At 49.1% G+C, this 21,761-nt stretch overlaps 2 protein-coding genes and 1 non-coding gene across 3 annotated transcripts; all 3 read right to left on the minus strand.

The window, feature by feature from the left end:
- Positions 1-2,706: 2,706 nt before the first annotated feature.
- INHBE (inhibin subunit beta E) lies at positions 2,707-5,993 on the minus strand. The gene is made up of 2 exons (XM_045553539.1): positions 4,577-5,993; positions 2,707-4,316 (listed from the first exon to the last, which is right to left on the minus strand). The coding sequence occupies exons 1-2, from the start codon at positions 4,872-4,874 to the stop codon at positions 3,559-3,561; spliced, it is 1,056 nt and encodes a 351-aa protein (XP_045409495.1). The 5' UTR covers positions 4,875-5,993; the 3' UTR covers positions 2,707-3,558.
- A 1,648-nt stretch (positions 5,994-7,641) lies between these two features.
- Positions 7,642-20,711, minus strand: INHBC (inhibin subunit beta C). Its single transcript, XM_045553541.1, has 2 exons — positions 20,135-20,711; positions 7,642-10,496 (listed from the first exon to the last, which is right to left on the minus strand). The coding sequence occupies exons 1-2, from the start codon at positions 20,445-20,447 to the stop codon at positions 9,754-9,756; spliced, it is 1,056 nt and encodes a 351-aa protein (XP_045409497.1). The 5' UTR covers positions 20,448-20,711; the 3' UTR covers positions 7,642-9,753.
- Positions 15,197-15,303, minus strand: LOC123640826. Its single transcript, XR_006736070.1, has one exon. It is a non-coding gene; the product is annotated as a U6 spliceosomal RNA (small nuclear RNA).
- Positions 20,712-21,761: the final 1,050 nt, after the last annotated feature.

Genomic DNA, 21,761 nt, shown 5'->3' on the forward strand with positions numbered 1-21,761 from the left:
TGGGCGGGGGGCCAACGGGGATACACAGGCTGGCAGTGGCCAGTGGTCCCGCCCAGCCCCAGTAGGGGTCTCCCTGTTGCTGGCTCCAGCTGCCCTGGTGGTCCTGAGGTCAGAGGGTCAAGACAAGGTCTCCCCAGCTCCTCCTCAGCGCCCAGCCCACAGCCTTTGCGACTCAGTAGTCCAAAATTCCTTGGGGTCATTCTAGGGCCTAGAATAGACCTTGGACAGCCCCTCCAGCCCCCTTCCTAGTCCAGAAGACACTTCTTTTCCCCAAAACATAAGCATCTGTGGGCACATCTGTCACAAGGCAGGTCAGGGGTTCAAGCCCAGCTGGTCCGCAGCGGTTCTGTTGCCTCACGCACACACCCATCCCCGCCCCACCTGGAGCGCCCTCCTTTGCGGTCCCCTCCTTTCAGAAACACTGACATCTTCCTGACCCACGCTCAGAGACACACCTGGAGTTCTACCAGGCAGACCTCCAGCTAGCCATCCCTCCAGCCTCTTCGTCTCAACATCAAGAAAGTGAGATGTTTCAAATATGTGGGAGAGGCAGACAGAGACAAAGAGACTCACGGTTGCCTGAGACAGAGACACACAGACTGTCAAGGAAAAAAAGAAGAAAAAGAAGATACAGAGAAAGATACAAATGAAAAATCCTCCAAACTTTCTACTATCTCACTCCAGGCTCTTCCACCCCCACTTTGCCTCCGTGCCCCGGGGGTTGGGATGAGTCCCTCGGAAGCTGAGCATCCCCTCAGGCCCCCTCCCCCACCGCTACCAGGTGGTCCCCCGCCTGCCCCCCTTCTCACCTCCGTCTGGGCGCTGGGCTCGGGATGCGCGGTCCAGGGCTGGAGTCTGGGCTGGGGGGTGTGCGGTGGGGAGGGGGGGCGGACAGGGCCACGGCAGCGCAGCCTCAATGCCACCCCCACCCCCCCAACCTGGCCCCCAGCCCTCCCGCCGGCCCAGCCCGCCGGGCCGCAAGCCCGGACCACCCGCGAGAAGCGCAAACTTTTTTTTTCCTTTTGCAAAAACTTTTTCTCGCTCCAGCCGCTGGCGCGCCACAGCTCTTCCCGCTCGCCCCTCACCTCCCTCCTATTTCCCTCCCTCTTGCTGCTCTGGAGGATGAGGTGGGGTAGGTGGAAGCAAGAGAGGGGGTGCCGGGCTTATTGCACCCCCAGGACCCCCAGGATCCTCCCCCTCCCTTGAGGGACCCTATACTGCCTACTCCCCCCCCCCTGCAGAACACGCTGCTGTTGGTGAGCAGTAAATCCAGGCATGGATCCCTGGATCGGCTGTCCCCAAAGAGACCCTGAACCAGAGCCAGAAAAACAGATTGAGAAAAATATTGCGGGGTGGGGGTGGGTGGCTGGGGAGAAGTTCATCAGAGAAGGATAATATTGGAGGTAGGGCAGTAGACTTTGGTGCTAACTGAACATTCTGCCATCCTGTGGTTTATCTGCTGGCCTCGTTCTTTGGATGGAACTTGGAGGAGCTGGGACAGAGCTGGGTGTTTGGGGCAAATCGAGTTGAGAGCTTGGGGCCTCTGGCAGAAAGTGAGGGATCTACGGTACATAAAAGAGAGGAGCAGCGGCTGAAGCTGGGGGCAGGGTGTGTGTTCCCAAGGTCATAAGGAGCCCTGGATCTGGAGCACCTTTCCCGAGAACCCCGCTCTCCATCTCGAAGTTGTGAAGACTGCGGCCACCTCCACACCTCTACGCCGCAGGCTCTTTTTCCGCTCCCTTTGCTCCCTCTGCTGGCCATTCTGGCACAAGACACCCTCTTGGAGTCGAGACCGAGGGGACCAGGAGCTGAAGGAGGAGCTTTGACTGGTTCCCTCACCAAACCTCAGTTAGAAGCCCAGGGAGGGGGATGTGTGAGCCCAGAGAAACGGAGAGGCACACCGGCAGAGGATGCTAGTGCCAGGCGGTCGTGCCTGACAGGGATGTGCCCTCTCCCCTTAGATTTGTGTTGCTATGGTGACCAGATAGAGAGGAGGGGCGGCTATTTCAGTCTCTCTGACTTTTAGGAGAAAGAGGAAAAAGCACGGTGGAGGAAAGGAGTCCCTTCCCCTTTCTGTCACATCCTCAGACAGTCCTTCCACAACCTAGCTTTGCTTCCAAGGACCACCTCCTTGGGCTTGGAAGGTTAACTGTTCGGACTGAGGGTCAAGGGGGAAAAGAAAAGGTGAAGTTAGGGGAAGGTCTGGGACTCTGACCAGTTAACCCAGGGGGTCAGGACCCAGCTCAGTCAGGCAAGACCAATGGTCACTGAAAAAGAAGGCACCCCCCACATGCTCCTGTCCCAGGCTCGTGCCCCTTCTTCCAGAGGAGGTCTTTAATTTATATATATATATATATTTTAGAGACAGAGTCTCGATATGTTGCCCAGGCTGAAGTGCAGTGGCTATTCACAGGTGTGATCATAGCACACCGCAGCCTCAGACTCCTGGCCTCAAGCGATCCTCAGCCTCCCAAGTAGCTGGGGCTACCTGCGCCCAGCAAGAAAGTTCTATTAGAACACACTGTTTTCTTCTCCCCACTCAGTGCTGTAGATCAGTGTTTCTCAGTTTTTTTGGTTTCGAGACCCCTATATACTCTTAAAATTTATTGAGCTTCTGTTTGTGTGATTTATATCTATCCGTTCACCACATTAGAAATTAAAACTGAAAAAATTGTAAGACACAAGAATACACAAGCACACATTCCATTAACAATGATGTTAGATGATGTAATCACAGGCTGCACAGCCTCTGGAAAACTCCACTGTACAATTTTGAGATAATGAGAATTAAAAAGGCAAATAACATTTTAGTATTAATATGAAAGCAGCTTTGACTTTGTGGACACCCCTGAAAGGGTCTCAGGGACCTCCCAGAGGTCCCCAGATCACATTCTGAGAACTGTTGCTCTGGACCATCACCCCAATCCTTCTTAATTCCCCCTTGTTGATTTTCTTTCTCATTTTATTGAGAAAGTATAAAGCTTGTTTCCCCAGTGGATCCTGTGCCCTAGGGAAAACCAGGGAACTTCTTAGGCTTAGCACTCCTCTCTATTGACTCCCATTTCTGGGACTCCCCTAAACATCCTCCCCGAGCACCTTGCCCATTTCCCGCTTGGCCCTCTCTTAAAGCACTTCAACAGTCCTTACCCTCGGCCAGCCTGTATGCCCTGCCACAAGCCTGCTTCCTCCTCCCCTCACTTGAGGACTGTCTTTTCTTGGGAGAGACTAAGTAATTTTTCTTTGTCTTCTCCTCCCCTCCCTCCCTCCCTAGCCCCTGTCATCTTCTCACAGGACTTAGGGTAGGTAACCATGCTTTCTGGGTAGACCCCTTTAGAGGAAACACTTTACCCCTCTCCCCACACGTCAACCAGCCTAGAACAGGCCAGTGTCTGGAACAAGAAAGTGCCCATTTGGGTCCCATGGGGTCAACCCAATCATATTGTCAGGTGGCTGTTGGGTGGGTATGTGGATCAGGAATCTGATACCTCCAGCCGCAGATGCCCTTTGCCTGGGAACCCTCGACTTGATCTCTTCACTCTAGATCCCCAGGTCCTCTTGCTAGCTGCAGCCACAGGCCTCTACCACCATATCTGGCACATCCGTCTTGACCACATTGCCATTATGGTCAAGGTAGAGGAGAGAGAGAGGCCTTCGGGCAGTGGGGACACAGCAGGAGGTACTGGCAGGCCAAGGATTATTGGCTTTGAGGAGGCTGAAGACAGCAGAATGGAAAGAGGCAGCAATGCCCGGGCTGCCAGCCAAGTGCGGGGGGCACTGCCCACTGCAGTAATTCAGCTGGTACCCCTCAGGCTGCAGGATCCAGTCACGCCATCCCAGCTCCTGGAAGTCTACATAATGATCTCGCCTACAACATAAGGGGTTCCCAGACTCACAGGTGGGGGTCCTCCTCCTGGCCCGGCCTGCTCCAGGCTCCTTGGCCCGGATCTTAAGCTCCAGAAAGGGCCGCTGGTGTCTGGCTGTGTCCAGGAGCCGCCTTGGTTTTTCAGTAACTGTGCTGTTGCCTTCTAAGAGCCTGCAGTCCAGCTGGAGTTTCAAGACACCAGACTCCTCACCCCTCAAGCCACTAGAGGGCAGAGTCAGGGCATGCCAACCAGGGGTAGTCATTTGGTGTTCAGCCAGGAGGGTGCGGGACCCTCGGTGCCTTCTCCTTGAGCCCCATCGGGAGATCCTCAAATAAAGAGTGCCACGAAGGGTGGGCAGCACGTGCAGCCAGAGGCGGGCGTGGTACAGGTGGTGGGACCGAGGAGTGGACAGGTGGAAGGTGAGCATGGAGCTGCAGGTTGAAGTAGAGGAGTCTGCCCGAAAGATGGAGAAGGGAAAGAGAAATGTGAGCAGAGATGAAGCTCTCCTCTGAGACTGCCCCAAGCCCTGTCCATTGCTCTCCCTCACACCCACCTTTAGAAAAAGCAGGGACTTCCTTGTGTCCTCCGCAACCAGTCCCTGCCCCAACTCCTCCTTCTCTTGTCACACTCCACTCCCTCTGTCTTCTGCCAGGCTCCCCTTCTGCCTCCCCTTCCCTGTCTGATCTCTGCCTGTCTCTCTCTCCCTCACCCACCTGTGATGGCAGCAAAGCTGATGACCTCCTCCCCATTCCCTGCAGCCACACTCCCCAGCTGTAGTCTCCGAAGGGCTCTGGTCAGCGCTGCCTGGGATGGAGGATGAGTTATTCTGGGACGATTGGTCAGGCGCAGCCCCTCCAGAATTTGCTGTTTCGCTAGCTCCAGCACCAGAGCTCGCTCTGCTTGGGGTGCCAGTGTGGGGCCCCCACAGGAGGGACACACAGATCCTGTCCCCTGTGCCCACACCAGTGCCCACAGCAGCGCCAGTGAGAGCTGGACATCAGGGAGGCCCATGCTCCTGGTGAACTGCCCTGGCTCAGGAGCCTCGGATGGCAGTTGCTCCGTCTGTTGAGTCTGATTGCGTGGGAGCCAATGAGGGCCCAGTGGTAGCAGACACCAGTGCCACACCTACCCTTGGCCAAGGTTAGGGCCACCTGTCTTCTATTGCCTGGGACTCAGGAAGGCTGAAAGTAGATCATCTGATGGGTAGCTGTGTTTGACCCTTACAGCTCATGTCTGTCTACTGACCTGGGGCCTCTTTAGAGCCAGCTGCTGGGGGCTCCCAAACCTAATGGTCAGCCTGCTGACCTACCCTCTGAGCCCCAGGATTGGCCAGCTGTCCTGCTCATCAGGCCCTTGAAGGGGGTGGAGGTCCTCCCCCCCCCCAGCTCAGGTTTCACCATCTGGCCATGATGACTGGGCTTGAGGTAGGGGTATGGGGGTGGGGGGGACAATGTGGACACGCATGATGCAAGAAAGAGGATGATTTCACATGCTCAGTCCCCAAGGTCTGGGACTGGGGGAGGGAGCTCCATATGAGCCAGGTGGGGTAGGGCAATTTTCCACCATACCTCCAGTCTTTCTAACTTGACCACTGCTGCAGCAGTTGCCATGAGCCGGCTGTGAGTTCCAGTGATTATTTATCTAAGGTCTCTTGGCCAGAAGGAGAATTCTGGTCTCTTTATTTCTATCACTGGGGCTGGGACAGGCGTTAGGGTTGGGAGGGGCACAGTTAGAGAACGGAGCACTCTTGCTCAGGCCCAGGTGGCAGTGCCACGAGGCACGGAAGTCACTCCCTGACCTTGGCTGTGCTGGCTGCCCAGAGTCCAATTGGACTGGAGCACAACGTGGAAGAGGGCCAGAGAAAGCGGGGGCAGGGAACGTGTTACTGTGATGTCTGGGGAAACCCAGAGAGGTGGTGGTAGTGGTGATGCAATCTTATGCAGGGCATAGTCCATCAGGGCTGGCAGAAGGGCATGTGACTTAGGAAGGCCTGTACCCAGCTGCTGCTTCTCTTTCAAGGGACTGTGAGAGTTGCCTAAATTTGGGGCATTCGGGAAGCAGTGCCACACCTGTTTTTGTTTTTGTTTTTAGAGACAGGGTCTCACTCTGTTGCCCAGGTGCCTGGAATGTAGCGGCTCAATCATAGCTCACAGCAGCCTTGAATCCTGGGCTGAAGCAACTCTTCTGCCTCAGCCTCTTGAGTAGCTGGGACTACAGGCATGTGCCACCACACCCAGTTGATTTTTCTATGTTTTGGTAGAGATGGGGTTCTCACTATGTTGCCCAATCTGGTCTCAAATTCCTGGCCTCAAGCGATCCTCCCCATTCCAGCCTCCCAAAGTGCTGGGATTACAGGCATGCTCTGGCCCAGACCTCTGTGGAAGGGGATGGGAAATGGGAGGTTTAAGGACTTTTGAGAACAAAACGAGGAGAGTTCAGTAATCTTAGTCTCCAATCTTAGCCCTCCTTACCACACTTTCTCACATTGTTAAATGGGAGGGCCAAGGCCCCTCCACCTTGAACTCATGAAGGTGGGCCTCTTGCTAGCTTTTCTCTTTATACCTCACTTTCTTCAAGAAGCTTGAGGGAGACAAGGCTGTGGGGGAAGTGAGTGTGATTTGGAAATGTGTCCCTACTCCTCTTTATTCATCTCCTCACTACTTAGCCAGCGGGTGCTGTCAAGAGGGACAGAGAGATTTGGCACCAGGGGGGCAGGGGTTGCACTGTGAGGGCTGGGCCTCAGTACCACCAGAGTCCACCATGTGGCAGTGCTGTGCCACTGGACAGCAGGTGGCTGGTAGCTGACTGGAGCTTCCCAGGGACAGGAAAGGGGCTGCTTGGGCAGTGGAGCAAGGGAGCACTCCTCAACATCTCACTCTGGGGACCCTGTTGCGCCCACAGGAGACAGGGAGAAGCTGGATCCTCTGCCCTTTCCGCGTCAGCACTACCAGAGAGCAGAGGCTGTCCTCAGGACCCACCTCACTGCTACCTTTGGTTTTGGACCTCATCACAATGACACGTGGCAATGGAGCTTGGTGATCAGTGCCAGGCTCTTCCTAGAACCTCGAGGGGAGGAGGGGCAATGAGACTCGCAGACCCTCCTGTCCACCCAGCATTTCTCCCAGGGCCTTGCAACATATTTAAGCCCTCTGTCCAGTGCACTCCCCAGTCCCCAGCTCCCTCTCTGTTGGCGGGGGCTGATGAGTGACAGCCCTCTACCCACCCGCTGGGGTCTGGAACTGCAAAGTGGAGCTGTCTGCCCATGGTGGTGCCTCAGAGGGCTTACCTGTTGGTGTCAGGAGACAGAGTCAGGGGGAAGCAACAAAAAGTGGCTGCAGGAGTCACTGACCCCATCTTTCCCCATCCTCTGGGTTGGGTGCCCCCAATTTCCAGCTCTTCCCACCCCCTTGCTGCTGCGCCTGGCCTGGCCCTACCTCCCCACTGACACTTACGTCAGAGCTCAGCTATAAATATTCTCTTAGCATCTTAGTCACTTTTCCCAAGAAGTGCTCCCAGGTTATAAATACCCCAGCCATCTGCCTCACTGCCTGCCCTACCACCAACCTGGTTGGGGGTTGGGGGATAGCAACAACAGGTTTGGGGTGGGTAAGAAGTAGAAGAAACAGGAGTGGTTATCTTGCCCAAATGAGAAAAGCCTGAAGGAGTCTAGAGGTAGGGGCTAGGAGGCTCTGGAAGAAAATATTTGGAAAAAGACAGACCCACTTTTTCCCCTTTTTACAAAAAGCAGAGCCAAAAAAGAAAGGGAATAATACTGATCTTATGTTTATTTTAAAATATGCTATTTTGTTCATTGTGAATTTTTTTGCATTTTGATTTTTAAAAAATACTGCATTTAAATCTTATTTATCTTGATTGATGATTTTTTTTGCCATCCCCTTAAAATTTTGCTCCCAAAGTGAGTGCCTCACTTCACCTTACCCTAGTCTTAGCCCTGGTGACTAAAGCTGTAGCTGAAGGAAAGGAAATTAGATGGGGTGGGGAAGGGGGGGGGCGACACTGGCAGAAAGGAGAGGGAGAGACACCAGAAGACCTCCTTAGATTCTCCTTAGGTGAAGGTCTCCTCGAGTCAAAGGTGGGATAACTTCCATGAGTTGCTCAGGAAACCCCCCAGCTCAGATTTGCAGTCCCTCAGGATGTCCCTTCAGACTTTCTCTCCTAGGGCTCCTATTTCAGGGACCTCTTACCCTGGTAGGAGAGGGTTATAAGCTGAGCAAACACAGACATCACGTTCACCAAAGGACACATGGGTTTTACGCAAACTCGGCCTTGGGCTGCAGACAATATCGACCCAGCGTTCAGGGCTGTCCAGCCAAAGGGAGGAGACTGTGGGGGAAGAAGGGCAAAGGTCTGAAGAAGACCCCTCTCAGAGCAAATGCCACCCTCTCCTCACCCCAGGGCTTCCTCTTCTCCCTGACCCATTCAAGCAGCCCTCGCCAGTTCCAGCTTCCAGTCAGGACCCCTGGATGCAGCCCTGGGGGCGGGTGAAAGGCAGGCAAGTCAGAGGTGCTGGTAGCCAGCTCTGAGCATGCCTCTGCCTCCCACCACTTGTGTGCCCACAGATTGTCGGCTTACTTAATGACTGAGCATTGATCTGTCTCATCTTTTGGAGTGAGTACAGAGGGAGGAGAGGAGCAGGTAAAATCTAGGTCTTTATTAGCCATGAGACCATCAAAGATGGTTCTGGAAAGATGAAGGGGGAGCTTAAGAAAGAAGAGGAGGCAGCCTGGGGGAGGAAGAGGCATGAAGTATGAGAGTGATAAAAGAGCTAAGTCCTGAGGAATCCATGTTAAGAGAAAGCACAGTGGGCAGGGCAGGCAGGCTCTGTGTCCTCTGGGGTGGCAGTTAGGGTCCTGGCAGTAGACAGAGGACCTACTCAGCTATCTGTGTCTGCTTCATCAAGAGGACATAGTGAAAGAATTATTCACAGAGAAAGGGTTAAGAGAACCAACAAGGGATGTTGAAACCCCCGGAGACTAGCAAAGTGGAAAGTCATTAGGACCCCCTGATGTTGAAGCAATAATATCCAAACCTAGGCAGAGGGGGAGCCATGAAAGAGGTAACCAGACAGGTGCTATAGGGACACAGCACAGCCACAGATACTCAGAACTATGGCACCTAGGCAGAGAGGAAGCAGGAATAAGAAATGCCCTGACCTCTGTCTCCTCCTATCCTTTAGTCTCCCGCCTGTGTCTTCCCTTAGTCAAACTAAGCAGGAAGCCAGAGGGCAGAGGAGCTCAGGAGATGTAGCTCAGGTGATCCAGCCCCTAAGGACATAGAGCAAGGGAGAGAAGGACAAAAAGTGGATGCGAGTATGCAAAGAGAGCATTTTCAGCCCACCTGGGCAATTAAGAAGGAAAGGGGCTCAAGACTCAGAGCTGGGTAAGCCTTACTTTGCAAAGCAGTGATCTAATCTTTGGTGAATCCAAGGAAGGGGCTCTCTGGAGATCCAGAAAATCAGGGGAAGGGGCTGGGTCAACTCATCCTAGAGTGGGGACCATTGTGTGGAAAGAGCAGGGAGTTATGGTGGATTATGGGGTCAATTAAGGGTGAGCTAATGATGTCTTTGCCTGGGAACCAGGTGGCATTGCTCAGGCTTGGAGGTGGGTCCGAGTCCCTGGAGTGGGGATCGAGTAAGTGGAGCTAGCTGGACAGACTATGCCCTAGGAGAGAGGCTAGTGGTCATGAAGATGGTACAGTGACTCTCCTTAAATGAACTTCTCGTCAAGTCAAAGGTGGGATAATTTCTATAGATTTCTCAGGAAGAGGGAATCTACGTTCTGGACAGAAAATGGGGTCATTCTCTCCTCTCAAAGAAGAGCACTTGTGCGAGGGTGTTTGCTAACCTTGGGCTGCTTGGGCCACACATAGACTAACTGCACCCACAGGCATCTACCACCATGTCAGGTATGTCAGTCTTGACAATGTTGCTGTCCCTGTCATAGTAGAGCAGAGACAGGGGGCGGCGGGCTGTGGGCACACAGCATGAGCCCCCTCCAGCGGTGCCTGCAGCTGTGTTGGCCTTGAGCAGATTGAGCACTGAGGTATGAAAGGAGGCAGCAATACCAGGCATGCCTGCCACATGGAGCGGGCACTGGCCAGTGCAGAAGTTCATTGCATAGCCCTCAGGCTGGATAATCCAGTCATGCCAGCCAATCTCACGGAAGTCCACAAAGAACTCTTGTCGACAGCACATCCTGGACCCTCCCTGGCAGTCGATGCCTCGTCGGCGAACCCGGTGCTTGCCTCCAACTCTCACCTGGACTGTTACAAAAGGCCTATGGGCAGCCCCAGCCAGGATGACTGGGCTCTGGGTTACCTGGCCTTCAGGTATCAGCTCCAGGGTCAGATGCCTCTGGCTGTAGGCAGCCTGAGCTTCAGGCCCCAGGAGGAGCTGGTGCCAGCCACTGGCATCCACCTCCAGTAAGTGCTGAGTAGCCAAGGTGGGGTTGGTGCCATGTGGGCCTAGCACAAGTACCCTTACTTTCAAAGGCCAGGTGGTATTGAGAGGGAGCTCCACAAAGAACATGAGGCTGGCCTGCTGGAACTCCATGCCACCAGCAGTTGTATTAGAGAAGTGAAAATCAAGACGAGTCTTGTTGACGTTGGAGAAGCCTGTGGACACAAGAAGCCCCAGTCATTGTGGCCTTCTAAGTGTGAATGCTACCAATTACTTCTTTATATTCATTATACTTGAACTCTCTGTAGCACTTGACATCTGCTCTGGTTTGAATGTGTCCCCGAAAGTTCATCTGTTAGAAATTTGATTCCCAATGCCATCGCATTGGGAGGTGGGGCCTAATGGGAGATGTTTGGGTCATGGGGGCACTGTCCCAGGCTGGGCACAGTGGCTCACGCCTGTAATCCTAGCACGTTGGGAGGTGGAGGTGAAAGGATCTCTTGATGCCAGGAGTTTGAGACCAAACTGAGAAACAGGAGACCCTGTTTCTACATATAATTTTTTTTTTTTTTGAGACAGAGTCTCACTCTTTTTTTTTGAGACAGAGTCTCACTCTGTTGCCCAGGCTAGAGTGCCCTGGCATCAGCCTAGCTCACAGCAACCTCAAACTCTTGGTCTCAAGCAATCCTCCTGCCTCAGCCTCCCAAGTAGCTGGGACTACAGGCATGCGCCACCATGCCCAGCTAATTTTTCTATATATAGTTTTAGTTGTCCATATAATTTCTTTCTATTTTTAGTAGAGATGGGGTCTCGCTCTTGCTCAGGTTGGTCTCAAACTCCTGAGCTCAAACAATCCACCTGCCTCGGCCTCCCAGAGTGTTAGGATTACAGGCGTGAGCCACCACGCCCATCCTTCTACAAATAATTTTTTAAAAAATTAGCTGAGCACAGGCACAGTGGAGCACACTTGTAGTCCCAGCTACTCGGAACCTGAGGCAGGAGGATCACTTGAGCCCAGGAATCTGAGGTTGCAGTGAACTATCATGACACAACTGTATTCTAGCCCAAGACCCTGTCCCGCTCAAAAATAAAAAGGATGAGTTCAGCTCTTGCTCCCCCTACCTTCTCTTTGCCCTCTTGCCATGGGATGATGCCACAAGAAGGCCCTCGCAGATGCCTACTCCTTGATCTTGGACTTCCCAGCCTCCAGAACCATCATCTAATAAATTTCTGTTCATTGTAAATTACACACTCTGTGGTATTCTGTTACAGCAGCACAAAATGGACTAAGACACCATTGTTGACCACTCTTTCCTTCTTGAAAGTCCATTTTCTCTTGGCTTCCATGATACAACTCTCTTATAATTCTTCCTTAGTTTTCTTTGCTGGCTTTCTTTCTCTGACCATCCCTTCAATGCAAGTGTTCTCCAAGGTCTGTCTTTGATTTTATTTCCTTTTACTCCACATTGATTGGAGCTCTTACTTACACTCATGCTCAGCCAACACAACTTTTTTTTTTTAGAGACAGGTCTCACTCTGTTGCCCAAGCTGGAGTGCAGTGGTGCCTTCATCATTCACTGCCGCCTCAAATTCCTGGGTTCAAGTGATACTCTTGCCTCAGACTCCCGACACAGGCATGTACCACTGCACCTGGCTAATTTTTTCTATTTTTTTTTAAGAGACAGGGTCTTACTATGTTGCCCAGACTGGTCTCCAACTCCTGGCCTCAAGTGATCCTTCCACCTCAGCCTCCTGAGTCTCTGGGATTATAGGCTGAGCCACAATGCTTGGTAAGCAACACAATCTTTATGTTGGTGTTTCTCAAATCTGTATGTCCAGTCCAGACCATTCGGCACACCTAGGCTGGACATATAGGTTTGGAAATCCTCAAGCTTCAGTCCTAAATTTCTAACTGCCAAATTTTGTCACATGAATGAACAGCCAGCATATTAAAGTCAATTTGTCCCACCCTGAAAATCATTATTTTCCTTTCTAAATACCCCTTTTCCCATTCTTGGTGGCACCACCGCTCTCCTTATTACCTGTAAAAACCCTATGATCACCTCCCTCTCTCCCCACATCTTGCCCCTCATCAGAATGGTTCTAATGTCTGTGCATTTCTTTATGTTCCCATTACTATTGCCCAATTTCCCTTCATCATTCCTGTCCTATTGAAACATCGTAACTGGGTTTCTATTCCCTCCACTCTAGTGAAATTGCTCTTGTCAAGATGACCAATACCTTCCTCATAGCAAACCCCTCTGTTTATGTTCATCTTACTTGACCTTTAAGCAGTTTTTGACATAGTTAACCACACCCTTCTTCTTAAATATTGCCGTCTCTTGGCTTTCATGACACTGGCCACTCCATCTTTGTCTCCTTTGATGACAGCTCCTCTTTCTCTGCCTGGCCTCTAAATGTTGGAGGTTCTGAGCTCCCTTCTCTTTTCTATCTATACTCTCTCCCAGAATGATCTCGTCAATTCCCATGGCTTTCAGTTCAATCTATATGCTGATGACTCCCAAATATATATGTCTGGCCCTGACCTTTCCCAGAGCCCCAGGCTTGTATATGCAGCTGCTTATCTGACATTTGACTTGGATATCCAATGATATCTCAATCTTTTCATGTTCAGAGAAGAACTCTAGATTTATCCTCACAGTCCAAACCTGTTCCTTCTTCAACCTCCTCCTTCCCTAAGTGTACTGTTTAAGCCAAAACCTTGATTTCTCTCATCCCCTACTTTGAAATTATCTGGAAAGATTTATCAACTCTACTTCTGATTCATAATATAATTTCACTTCTCCCCACCTCCTATACTACACATTAGTCCAGTCCACAATCATCTTCTACTTGAACTACAGCAATAGCTTCCTAAGTGGTTCATGCTTGCCCTCCAAACCATTCTCCAAATCTCAGCCAGAGTGATCTTTTTATTAAATCTGATCAGCTTTATCTCCTCAACTAAAAACCCTTCAAAGGCTTCTCATTGCTATTTGGATAAAATCTAAAACTCCTTAACATAGAAAGCTTTTTTGGCTGGAGCAGTAGCTCATGCCCATAATCCTAGCACTCTGGGAGGCCGAGGCGGGTGGATCCTTTGAGCTCAGGAGTTTGAGACCAGCCTGAGCAAGAGCGAGACCCTGTCTCTACTAAAAATAGAAAGAAATTATATGGACAACTAAAAATATATATAAAAAAAATTAGCCAGGCATGGTGGCGCATGCCTGTAGTTCCTGTTACTCAGGAGGCTGGGGCAGGAGGATTGCTTGAGCCCAGGGAGTTTGAGGTTGCTGTGAGCTAGGCTGACACCATGGCACTCTACCCAGGGCAACAGGGTGAGACTCTGTCTCAAGAAAGAAAAGAAAAAAAAAGGAAACTTGTTTGATTAGGTAGTCTGCCATCTAACTACTACACCTCTATCTATATTGGTCTTTTCTGTTCCTTGAGCTCACCACACATGAAACTATCTCCACAGCCTTTGCACTTGCTATTCCTTTGCCTGGAATGTCTTTCCAAGATCTTTGAATGACTGGCTCCTTTTTGGCATTCAGCTCAAATGTTTCCTCCTCAGAGAGATTTCCTTACTAGCGTATCTAAAGTAGCCTTTAACTCTACCTTCACCTCTGTTACATCATCCTGCTTAACTGTCTGGTTGTTTTGTTTTTTAAGTGATGGGGTCTCACTATTCACTATGTTGCCCAGGTTGGCCTTGAACTCCTGGGCTCAAGTGATCCTCCTCTCAAGTATCTGGGACTATAGGTGCATGCCACCCAGCCAGGCTCTGCTTAATGGTCTTCATAGCCACTATCATTTTCGGTAATCATCTTAGTTCTTTGTGCATTTGTTTATTATGTACTTCTTCTACCACTTCCTTCTCCTCCCAGCTAGAATGTAAACTCCATGAAGGTAGAGATTGTGCCTATATGGTTCACCATTTTATCCCTAGTACTTGGTACATAGGAGGTACTCAATAAACATTTGTTGAATGATATTTCATTTCTTTAATTCTTTTATGATGACATCAGAATTATTTTCTAAAAACTTGAATGCATCATAAAACTCACGTTCTCAAAAACCCTCATTGGTGAATAAAGTCTAAATCCTTTTGGGCTCCAAACCTTTCTGGCTTCGAAAAAAAATCATAACAAAACAAGCAAACAAAAAAACCCCAAAACAAATCCTTTTGGGAAGCAGTTAAATGCCCATTATTTTTTGGCCTTAGCTACCCTTGTTTTTCTTTTCCAAATAAAGGGTACTTTATTGTGGGAATGCAATCAATATTTTCAAGGGCACAAAAGTGTGGGAAGTACATTTAACTAGGCTTCTTGTGAATTGGAAAGTCAGGAATAAGGCTGCTCTTGACAGCTCTCAGAGTCAATATGATCTCTTTCATCTCTGTTTCTCTGTGTAAGTCTATTCCATTCTTCTGTCTCTGTGGATCTATTTCTTCTGTTTCCTTGTCAGCTTCCTCAGGTCCCAAAATCATAGCCCCAGATCCTGAATCTATAGGACCTTTTACTCAGCTCCTCCTAGCTAAATGAGCTGACCTTCCAGTGTCCCACTTCCAAAATCCTAGAAGAGAATGATTGGCCCAACTAATCTTTTCTTGCTAGTTTACAAAGCACCCAATATTACCTCTTAGGTCATTCCAGTTATGGCAGGCAGACATATGAGAAGCACAGGTATCTGCCTGCTGTGGTAGACTATCATATTGGTGGCCCCCAATGACCAACACCTCCCAACATTCATGGCTTTGTGCAGTCTCTTTCCATATCGATTCTGGTTTTGGCCATGTGACTTGATTTGGCCAATGAGACGTTAGCAAGCATGATGGTTACTAAATACTTATACATTGAGGCTTCATATTCTTGGAAGCCAGCCACAATGCTTTATTTTTTTATATATATTTTTTAAAAATATGGAACATTTCACGAATTTGCATGTCATCCTTGCACAGGGGCCATGCTAATCTTCTTTGTATCGTTGCAATTTTAGTATATGTACTGCCAAAGCGAGCACAGCCACAATGCTTTAAAAAAACTTGGGCTAGACTACTAAGTGATGAGAAGCCATGTGGAGAGACACTTTGGAGGATCAGAGACCATCTTAGATGTTCCAGTCCCATTCAAGCTCCCAGCTGAATACAGTTGAATGAGCAACCTCAGCTGCACCACATGGAGCAGAAGAACTCTCCAGATAAGTCTAGTCATGCCATAAAATCATAAGAAATAATGAATTTAATGTTTTAAGCTTCCATGTTTTGGCCTGGTTTGTTACAGTAATAAATACTGAAATAGAAGTTAGTATCCGAACCGGAGTGCTACCATAACAAAAACCTAAACCATGTACTATAGCATTAGCTTTGGGACCAAGTGGCGAGCAGAGGTTTGAAGGAGGGGGAAGAGACTGTTAGCGAAGGCAGGAAGAACAGAGGGGAAATAGCTACTGGAAGCTGGAGAAAGGGGAACCTGTGTTATGTATTGGCTATCGTCTGTGGTAACTTAGAAGCCAGAAAAGATATCTAACAAAGTTGTGAATTTAGCTAACAATATTTTCAAGAGGATTGCTGAAAATGCCAATTGGCTTATTTTAGCTGCCTATGATAAGGCATTTCAGGAGAGAGATGAACTAAAAACGGAACTGTTCAATTTTCAAGCAGAATTTAAAGAAAATATTTCTTTCTTTCTTTTTTCTTTTTCTTTTTGATGGAGACAGGGTCTCGCTGTTGCCTGGGACAGAGTTCAGTGGTGTCATCATAGCTCACTGTAACCTTAAACTCCTAGGCTCCAGAGATGTTCAAGCCTCAGACTCCTAAGTAGATGTACACCATCATGCCCGGCTAATTTTTCTATTTTTTGTAGAGATGGAGTCTCACTCTTGCTCAGGCTGGTCTTAAACTTCTTGCCTCAAGTGATCCTCCTGCCTCAGCCTCCCAAAGTGCTAGGATTACAGGTGTGAGCCACCATGCCCAGCTAGAGAAAATATTTCTAAAAGTACTTTCTAGATTAAACAACAAAACCCTTTTTCATTCCTCCCCTCTCTGTCTGGCAAAAGGCTCTCAAAGTAAGAAATTATCTCAGGGCAAAAATCAAATCCAGGGTACTGCCAGTAAAAATGGCCTCAGAGTGAAAATCAAAACAAATAAAGGGTCAGCAGTAAAACCTTTTGTTATCTGGATACAGCAGCCCATGCCTGCACACAATGAGAAACAGTCTTTTTTAAAAAAAACAAACAAACAAGGCCAGGCACATGGCTCATGCCTATAATCCTCTAGCACTCTAGCCCTGCCAACAGAGTGAGACCTTGTCTCAAGACAAACAAAAACAAGACAAACAAATATAACCAAAAAACCCCTCTTTGTTAAGATCTAACATCTTGGCCGGGTGAGGTGGCTCACGCTGTAATCCTAGCACTCTGGGAGGCCAAGGCGGGAGGATCGCTTGAGCTCAGGAGTTTGAGACCAGCCTCAGCAAGAGTGAGACTCTGGCTTAAAAAAAGATCTAACATCTTGTTTTTGAGATCTAAAATTTAATATATGTGTGCATATATATATATATACATATATATATATATATATATATATATGGGGAGAGAGAGAGAGAGAGAGAGAGAGACAGAGAGAGAGACAGAGTCTCACTCTGTTGCCCTGGCTAGAGTGCAGTGGCATCATCATAGCTCACAGCAACCTCAAACTCTCGGGCTCAAGCAATCCTCCTGTTCTGCTCAGCCTCCCAAGTAGCTGGGAGTACAGGTGTGCCACCATATCCACCTAACTTTTCTATTTATTTTTTGTAGAGACGGGGTCTCGCTCATGCTCAGGCTGATCTTGAACCCCTGACGTCAAGCAATCCTCCTGCCTCAGCCTCCTGAAGTGCTAGGACTACAGGTGTGAGCCACTGTGCCCAGGTGAGATCCAAAATTTAAGAGGATGTTCTGTAGACCCTCTCAACTAGACAAAAGGGCTTATACAATAAAAATCTTAAGGGTGTAGTCCCACCACATTTGTAGCCTAAAGAAGGGTCTCTATTGATAGAGTGAGATGCCTTCTGTCTAACTGACTAAAACTTATTATTTAGAAGGCCCACAGAGTTTTTTAAAAAAATAGATTTAGGGGGTACAGGTGCAGTTTTGTTACATGAATATATTGCATAGTGGTGAAGTCTGGGCTTTTTGTGTAACCATTACAAGATTAGTGTATGTAGTACCCCATTAGGTTATTTCTCATCCTATACCCCCCTCCCACCCTTCCATCCTCCCACCCATCTGGGTCTCCGATATCTATTATTCCATTCTCTAAGTCCATGTGTACACATTAGTTAGCTCCCTCTTGTAAGTGAGAACATGTGGCATTTGATTTTCTGTTTCTAAGTTATTTCAGTTAAGATAATGGCCTCCAGTTCCAACCATGTTGCTGCAAAAGACATGATTTCATACTTTTTTATGGCTGAGTAGTAGTCCATGGGGTGTGTATGTGTGTGTGTGTGTGTGTGTGTGTGTGTGTGTATGGGTGTATACACACCACATTTTCTTTATCCAATCCCCACAGAGTTTTAAAGAAAAGTTTAATAGTGACGGCAGCACTAGTTTGGACTACAAGGGACAAAGACAATTGAAAATAAAAAGAGGTCATCTCTGGGCCCCGTACTTCTTTGGGCAGGAAGCAGTCTGAGAAAACTACTCAGCTGCAAAGCCAGATCATTTCCTGTTTAAAGGAAAAACATCTGAAAAAGTACAGAGCCAAGGGCTAAGAGGGTGGATCTAGAAGCCCAGGAGAGCAGTGGTGAACAGCAGGAAAATCCTACCAGGACCAGAACCAGACCCTAACCAAGGGAATTCTGGATTTGGGGTGGACTGAGATATATGCCTGGCTGGATATCAGAATTTCTATGGATCAGTGACTGCTTTGTCTCCTACTCTCTCATACTCCATTTTGAACAGGAGTGTCTATTATGGTTATCCTGTCCCTGTCTCAGCATTGTACGTTAGGTATGTGGGAGGCAGATAACTTGTATTTTTAGGAAACCGGTAGCGGTGTGCTCGTAAATGTTTAACAGCTGGTCTCTACGGAATAAATTAAAAAGCCCTGATTTGTAGTGTTTACCAATTTCTGTAGTGTAAATTCTCCCACTATGGCCTATTTCAAGCTACTAACGTGACACCACTGAATACGGAGTTGGGAGATGTTCACAATCAGCTCCCATGAGTCAGTACGAGCTGGCTCTAGGACACCACTGAAGGCCCCTGCACCTAAAGAAATGTACCAGAGGAGCCTCAACTATTTTTGTGCCTGATTCAGATAATAAGACACTGGACTTCAAGCCTGATCCTGATGCCATATGGGATGAAAGTTTGGGGGTGGGGAAGGCTTGGGAGAGGGTGATTGTATTTTGCCTGTGGGAGGGACATGGATTATTAGGGGCCAGAGAGCAGACTATAGTAAATTGCTATATTGGCAGCCCTCAATGAACGGTACCTCCTGATTTTCATGCTTTGGTCTAGTTCCATCCCACACTGATTCTGGGCTTGGCCACAATGTCTTGCTTTGTCAATGGGTCATTAGCAAGCAAGGTGTATATAGAAGCTTGACAATGATTTACACAATGAAATTTTGTCCTTTTGGAATCCAGGCACCCTTTCTTAAAGAAGCTTGGGCTAGACTACTGAATGATAACAGGCTTCACAGAGAGAGGCTCTTATGGACTGAATGTGTCCCCTCAAAATTCATATGTTGAAATCCTGACTCCAATGTGATTATATTAGGAGCTGAAGTCTTTGGGAGGTGATTAGGCTTTATGAGGGTGGAGCCCTCATAAATGGGATTAGTGCCTTTATAAAGGAGACTCCAAAAGCTTCCCTGCCCCTTTTCTCCATGTGAGGTCATAGAGAGAAGATGGCCCTCACCATAATCCCCTCATAGGCAGGAGCTGAGTCTTCTCTCTGGCCCTTCTCCCTTCCACTTCAGCATTCTAAGTACTTCACCTGTACAAGCCTGTCTAATTCTCTCAACTACCCTCTCATTATTCCCATTTTACAAATGAGAAAACTATTAACAACACAGGTCACACAGCTAATAAGTGGCTCAGCAAGACGTGAGCCCAGGCTATCTAGCTCCAGAGTTTGTGGTGCATCTTGAAGGGGGAGAGGAATTAGTGCTAACCAGGGAGAAGGGGTCAGGAATGGGAAGGGTCTTCCAGACCTAAGGAAGAGCTTGCAAAAGGCTCAGTTTGCATGGTTTCTAGGGTCCTGTCTCAGAATTTCCGATCTTTTCTCCAGCTGCCCATTATATTCTTCAACTACTCCCCCCTCTATAGAAGTAACTTTCTCTTCCTCCCTGTCCTCTACTCTTCGTACAACTTTCTGAGTCCCATGTAGACCCTGTTCCGGTATAGTAACCTGAGGTATATGGGAACCTGATGTACGGAGAGGTATTTTAGTTCCGGTGTTTTACTTTTTCTCCTTTTACACAAATGAGGCATCTGGAGGAGAGGAGAAGGGAGGGGCTAGAATCTGGGGCCGGAGAAAGGATAGACTCCCCAGCTTCCAGCCCCTGGGTCCAGGCCCAGGAAACAGGCTCACACCACAGCCTGCAGTTTATGGGGCCTGCAGAGAGAGGAGCTGGAGGAGATGAGGGCAGGCAGCCTCAAAAGAAGTGAAATTTACCAACTTGTCAGCTGCCTATTTATTGATCAGGTCTGAGCTGGGGTGGAGGGTGGGAGTGGGGAGCTTGAGATTAGGAGATTATAGATTGTGGGTTGGATGGTTTGGGGGAAGGAGAGGTGAGGTTGACAGGAAACTTCTCATTTCCTTGAGAGGTCAAGTTCTGGGGAAGAGCTACAGACCAGGAACCCACCTGTCTTGGCAAAGCTGATGATTTCACATTCCTGTCCCCTGTCATTCTCTGGAAGTGCCCCCTGTGGAGGCCCATGGAGGCGCTGCAGTGCTGTCCTCAGAGCAGTTCTGGACACAGGCCGGCTCAGTGTTGGGCGCTGGCTGAGGTGCAGCTTGTCCAAGATGCTTCTTTTGGCCAGGTTGAGAAGCAGCTCCCTCTGGCTCTCCAGGTCCAAGGCAGGCCCCCCACATGCTGGACACTGACCACCAGCTCTGGGAGTGGCCACTGTGACTCGAGCCAGGAACAGGAAGGCCAGGAGTAATAAAGAGGTCATTGCTGGGCAGGCCTTCCTTGAGCAACACAAACCCAGGACTCAGGGTCTCAACAGCTGTGGTCTCAACTCTGTCCCGGCTGCTAGGGGCCCTGGAAGAAGTGTGTATCCAGCTGGCATGGCTCCTTGTTGCAGGAGATAGGGCAGGCAAACATCTGATTTGAAGAATGAAGCCAGTTACAGGTAGAATTTGGAAGAATCTGCCTACGCATAGTCAGTGAAAGTACGGTGTGGGGGATGTGAGGAGAGGTTGGTTTGTTTGAGGAAAGAAATGTCCCTGGGCCAATGTTGGGAGACAATGAACTGCCAGGCCTGGGGACAAAGGTGAGCTGCCAGACATGTGAGCTGCCAGGCCTGGGGACAAAGGTGAGAGATGAAATTCCTCTTCAGATCACTGGCCTTGCTGGGAATCCTGTGGGGAAAAAGATCCCAAGTTGTTTTTTTTTTTTTTGAGACAGAGTCTTGCTCTGTTGCCCGGGCTAGAGTGAGTGCTGTGGTGTCAGCCTAGCTCACAGCAACCTCAAACTCCTGGGCTTAAGCAATCCTACTGCCTCAGCCTCCCGAGTAGCTGGGACTATAGGCATGCACCACCATGCCCGGCTAATTTTTTCTATATATATTTTTAGTTGTCCATATAATTTCTTTCCATTTTTAGTAGAGACGGGGGTCTCGCTCTTGCTCAGGCTGGTCTCGACCTCCTGACCTCGAGCGATCCACCGACTCGGCCTCTCAGAGTGCTAGGATTACAGGGGTGAGCCACTGCCCAGCCAAGATCCCAAGTTTTAAGATAGAATGTTAAAGGATGACTCTCAAACAAGAAGGGGTCATTGGCAGGGTATTTTAGCTCACTGTCATGCAAGTACAGTAATTCAGAGTTTCATTTTTCTTTGCCAGTGCTTCCCCAAACCCACCTTCAACCCATCCCTCCATCCTCCTCCCTGGGGCTCTCAATCCCACTTTCTTTGTTAGCCCTGATTGGGTTTTTCCCTGGGGGGCTCAAAACCATAAAGTCTGAATGTTAAGGAAAGGGAAACAAAGTGTTCTAGCCAGGTCTTCTGTGTCCTCAGAGGGAAGTCTGAAGGTGGAGAAGGGGTTTGAGATCTAGGTCTGCACAGCCTTTGAGTATTTTTCTGCCTAGGAACAGAAGTTTTGAGGTTTCTCAGAATTCCCAGCTCTATTTCCCCAAAGGCTGAGTAGTGGAACTCCAGGGAAAGGCCTCTGTTTCCACAAGATTTACCTGGCAGGGGTGGAGGGTGGCGTTAGGAGCATAGGCATTTTTTTTTTTTTTTTAACTTTTTACTACTTTCCCAAAGCCTA

This window comes from Lemur catta, chromosome 6 (genome assembly GCF_020740605.2).
Source record: "Lemur catta isolate mLemCat1 chromosome 6, mLemCat1.pri, whole genome shotgun sequence".
Lineage (NCBI taxonomy): Eukaryota > Metazoa > Chordata > Mammalia > Primates > Lemuridae > Lemur > Lemur catta.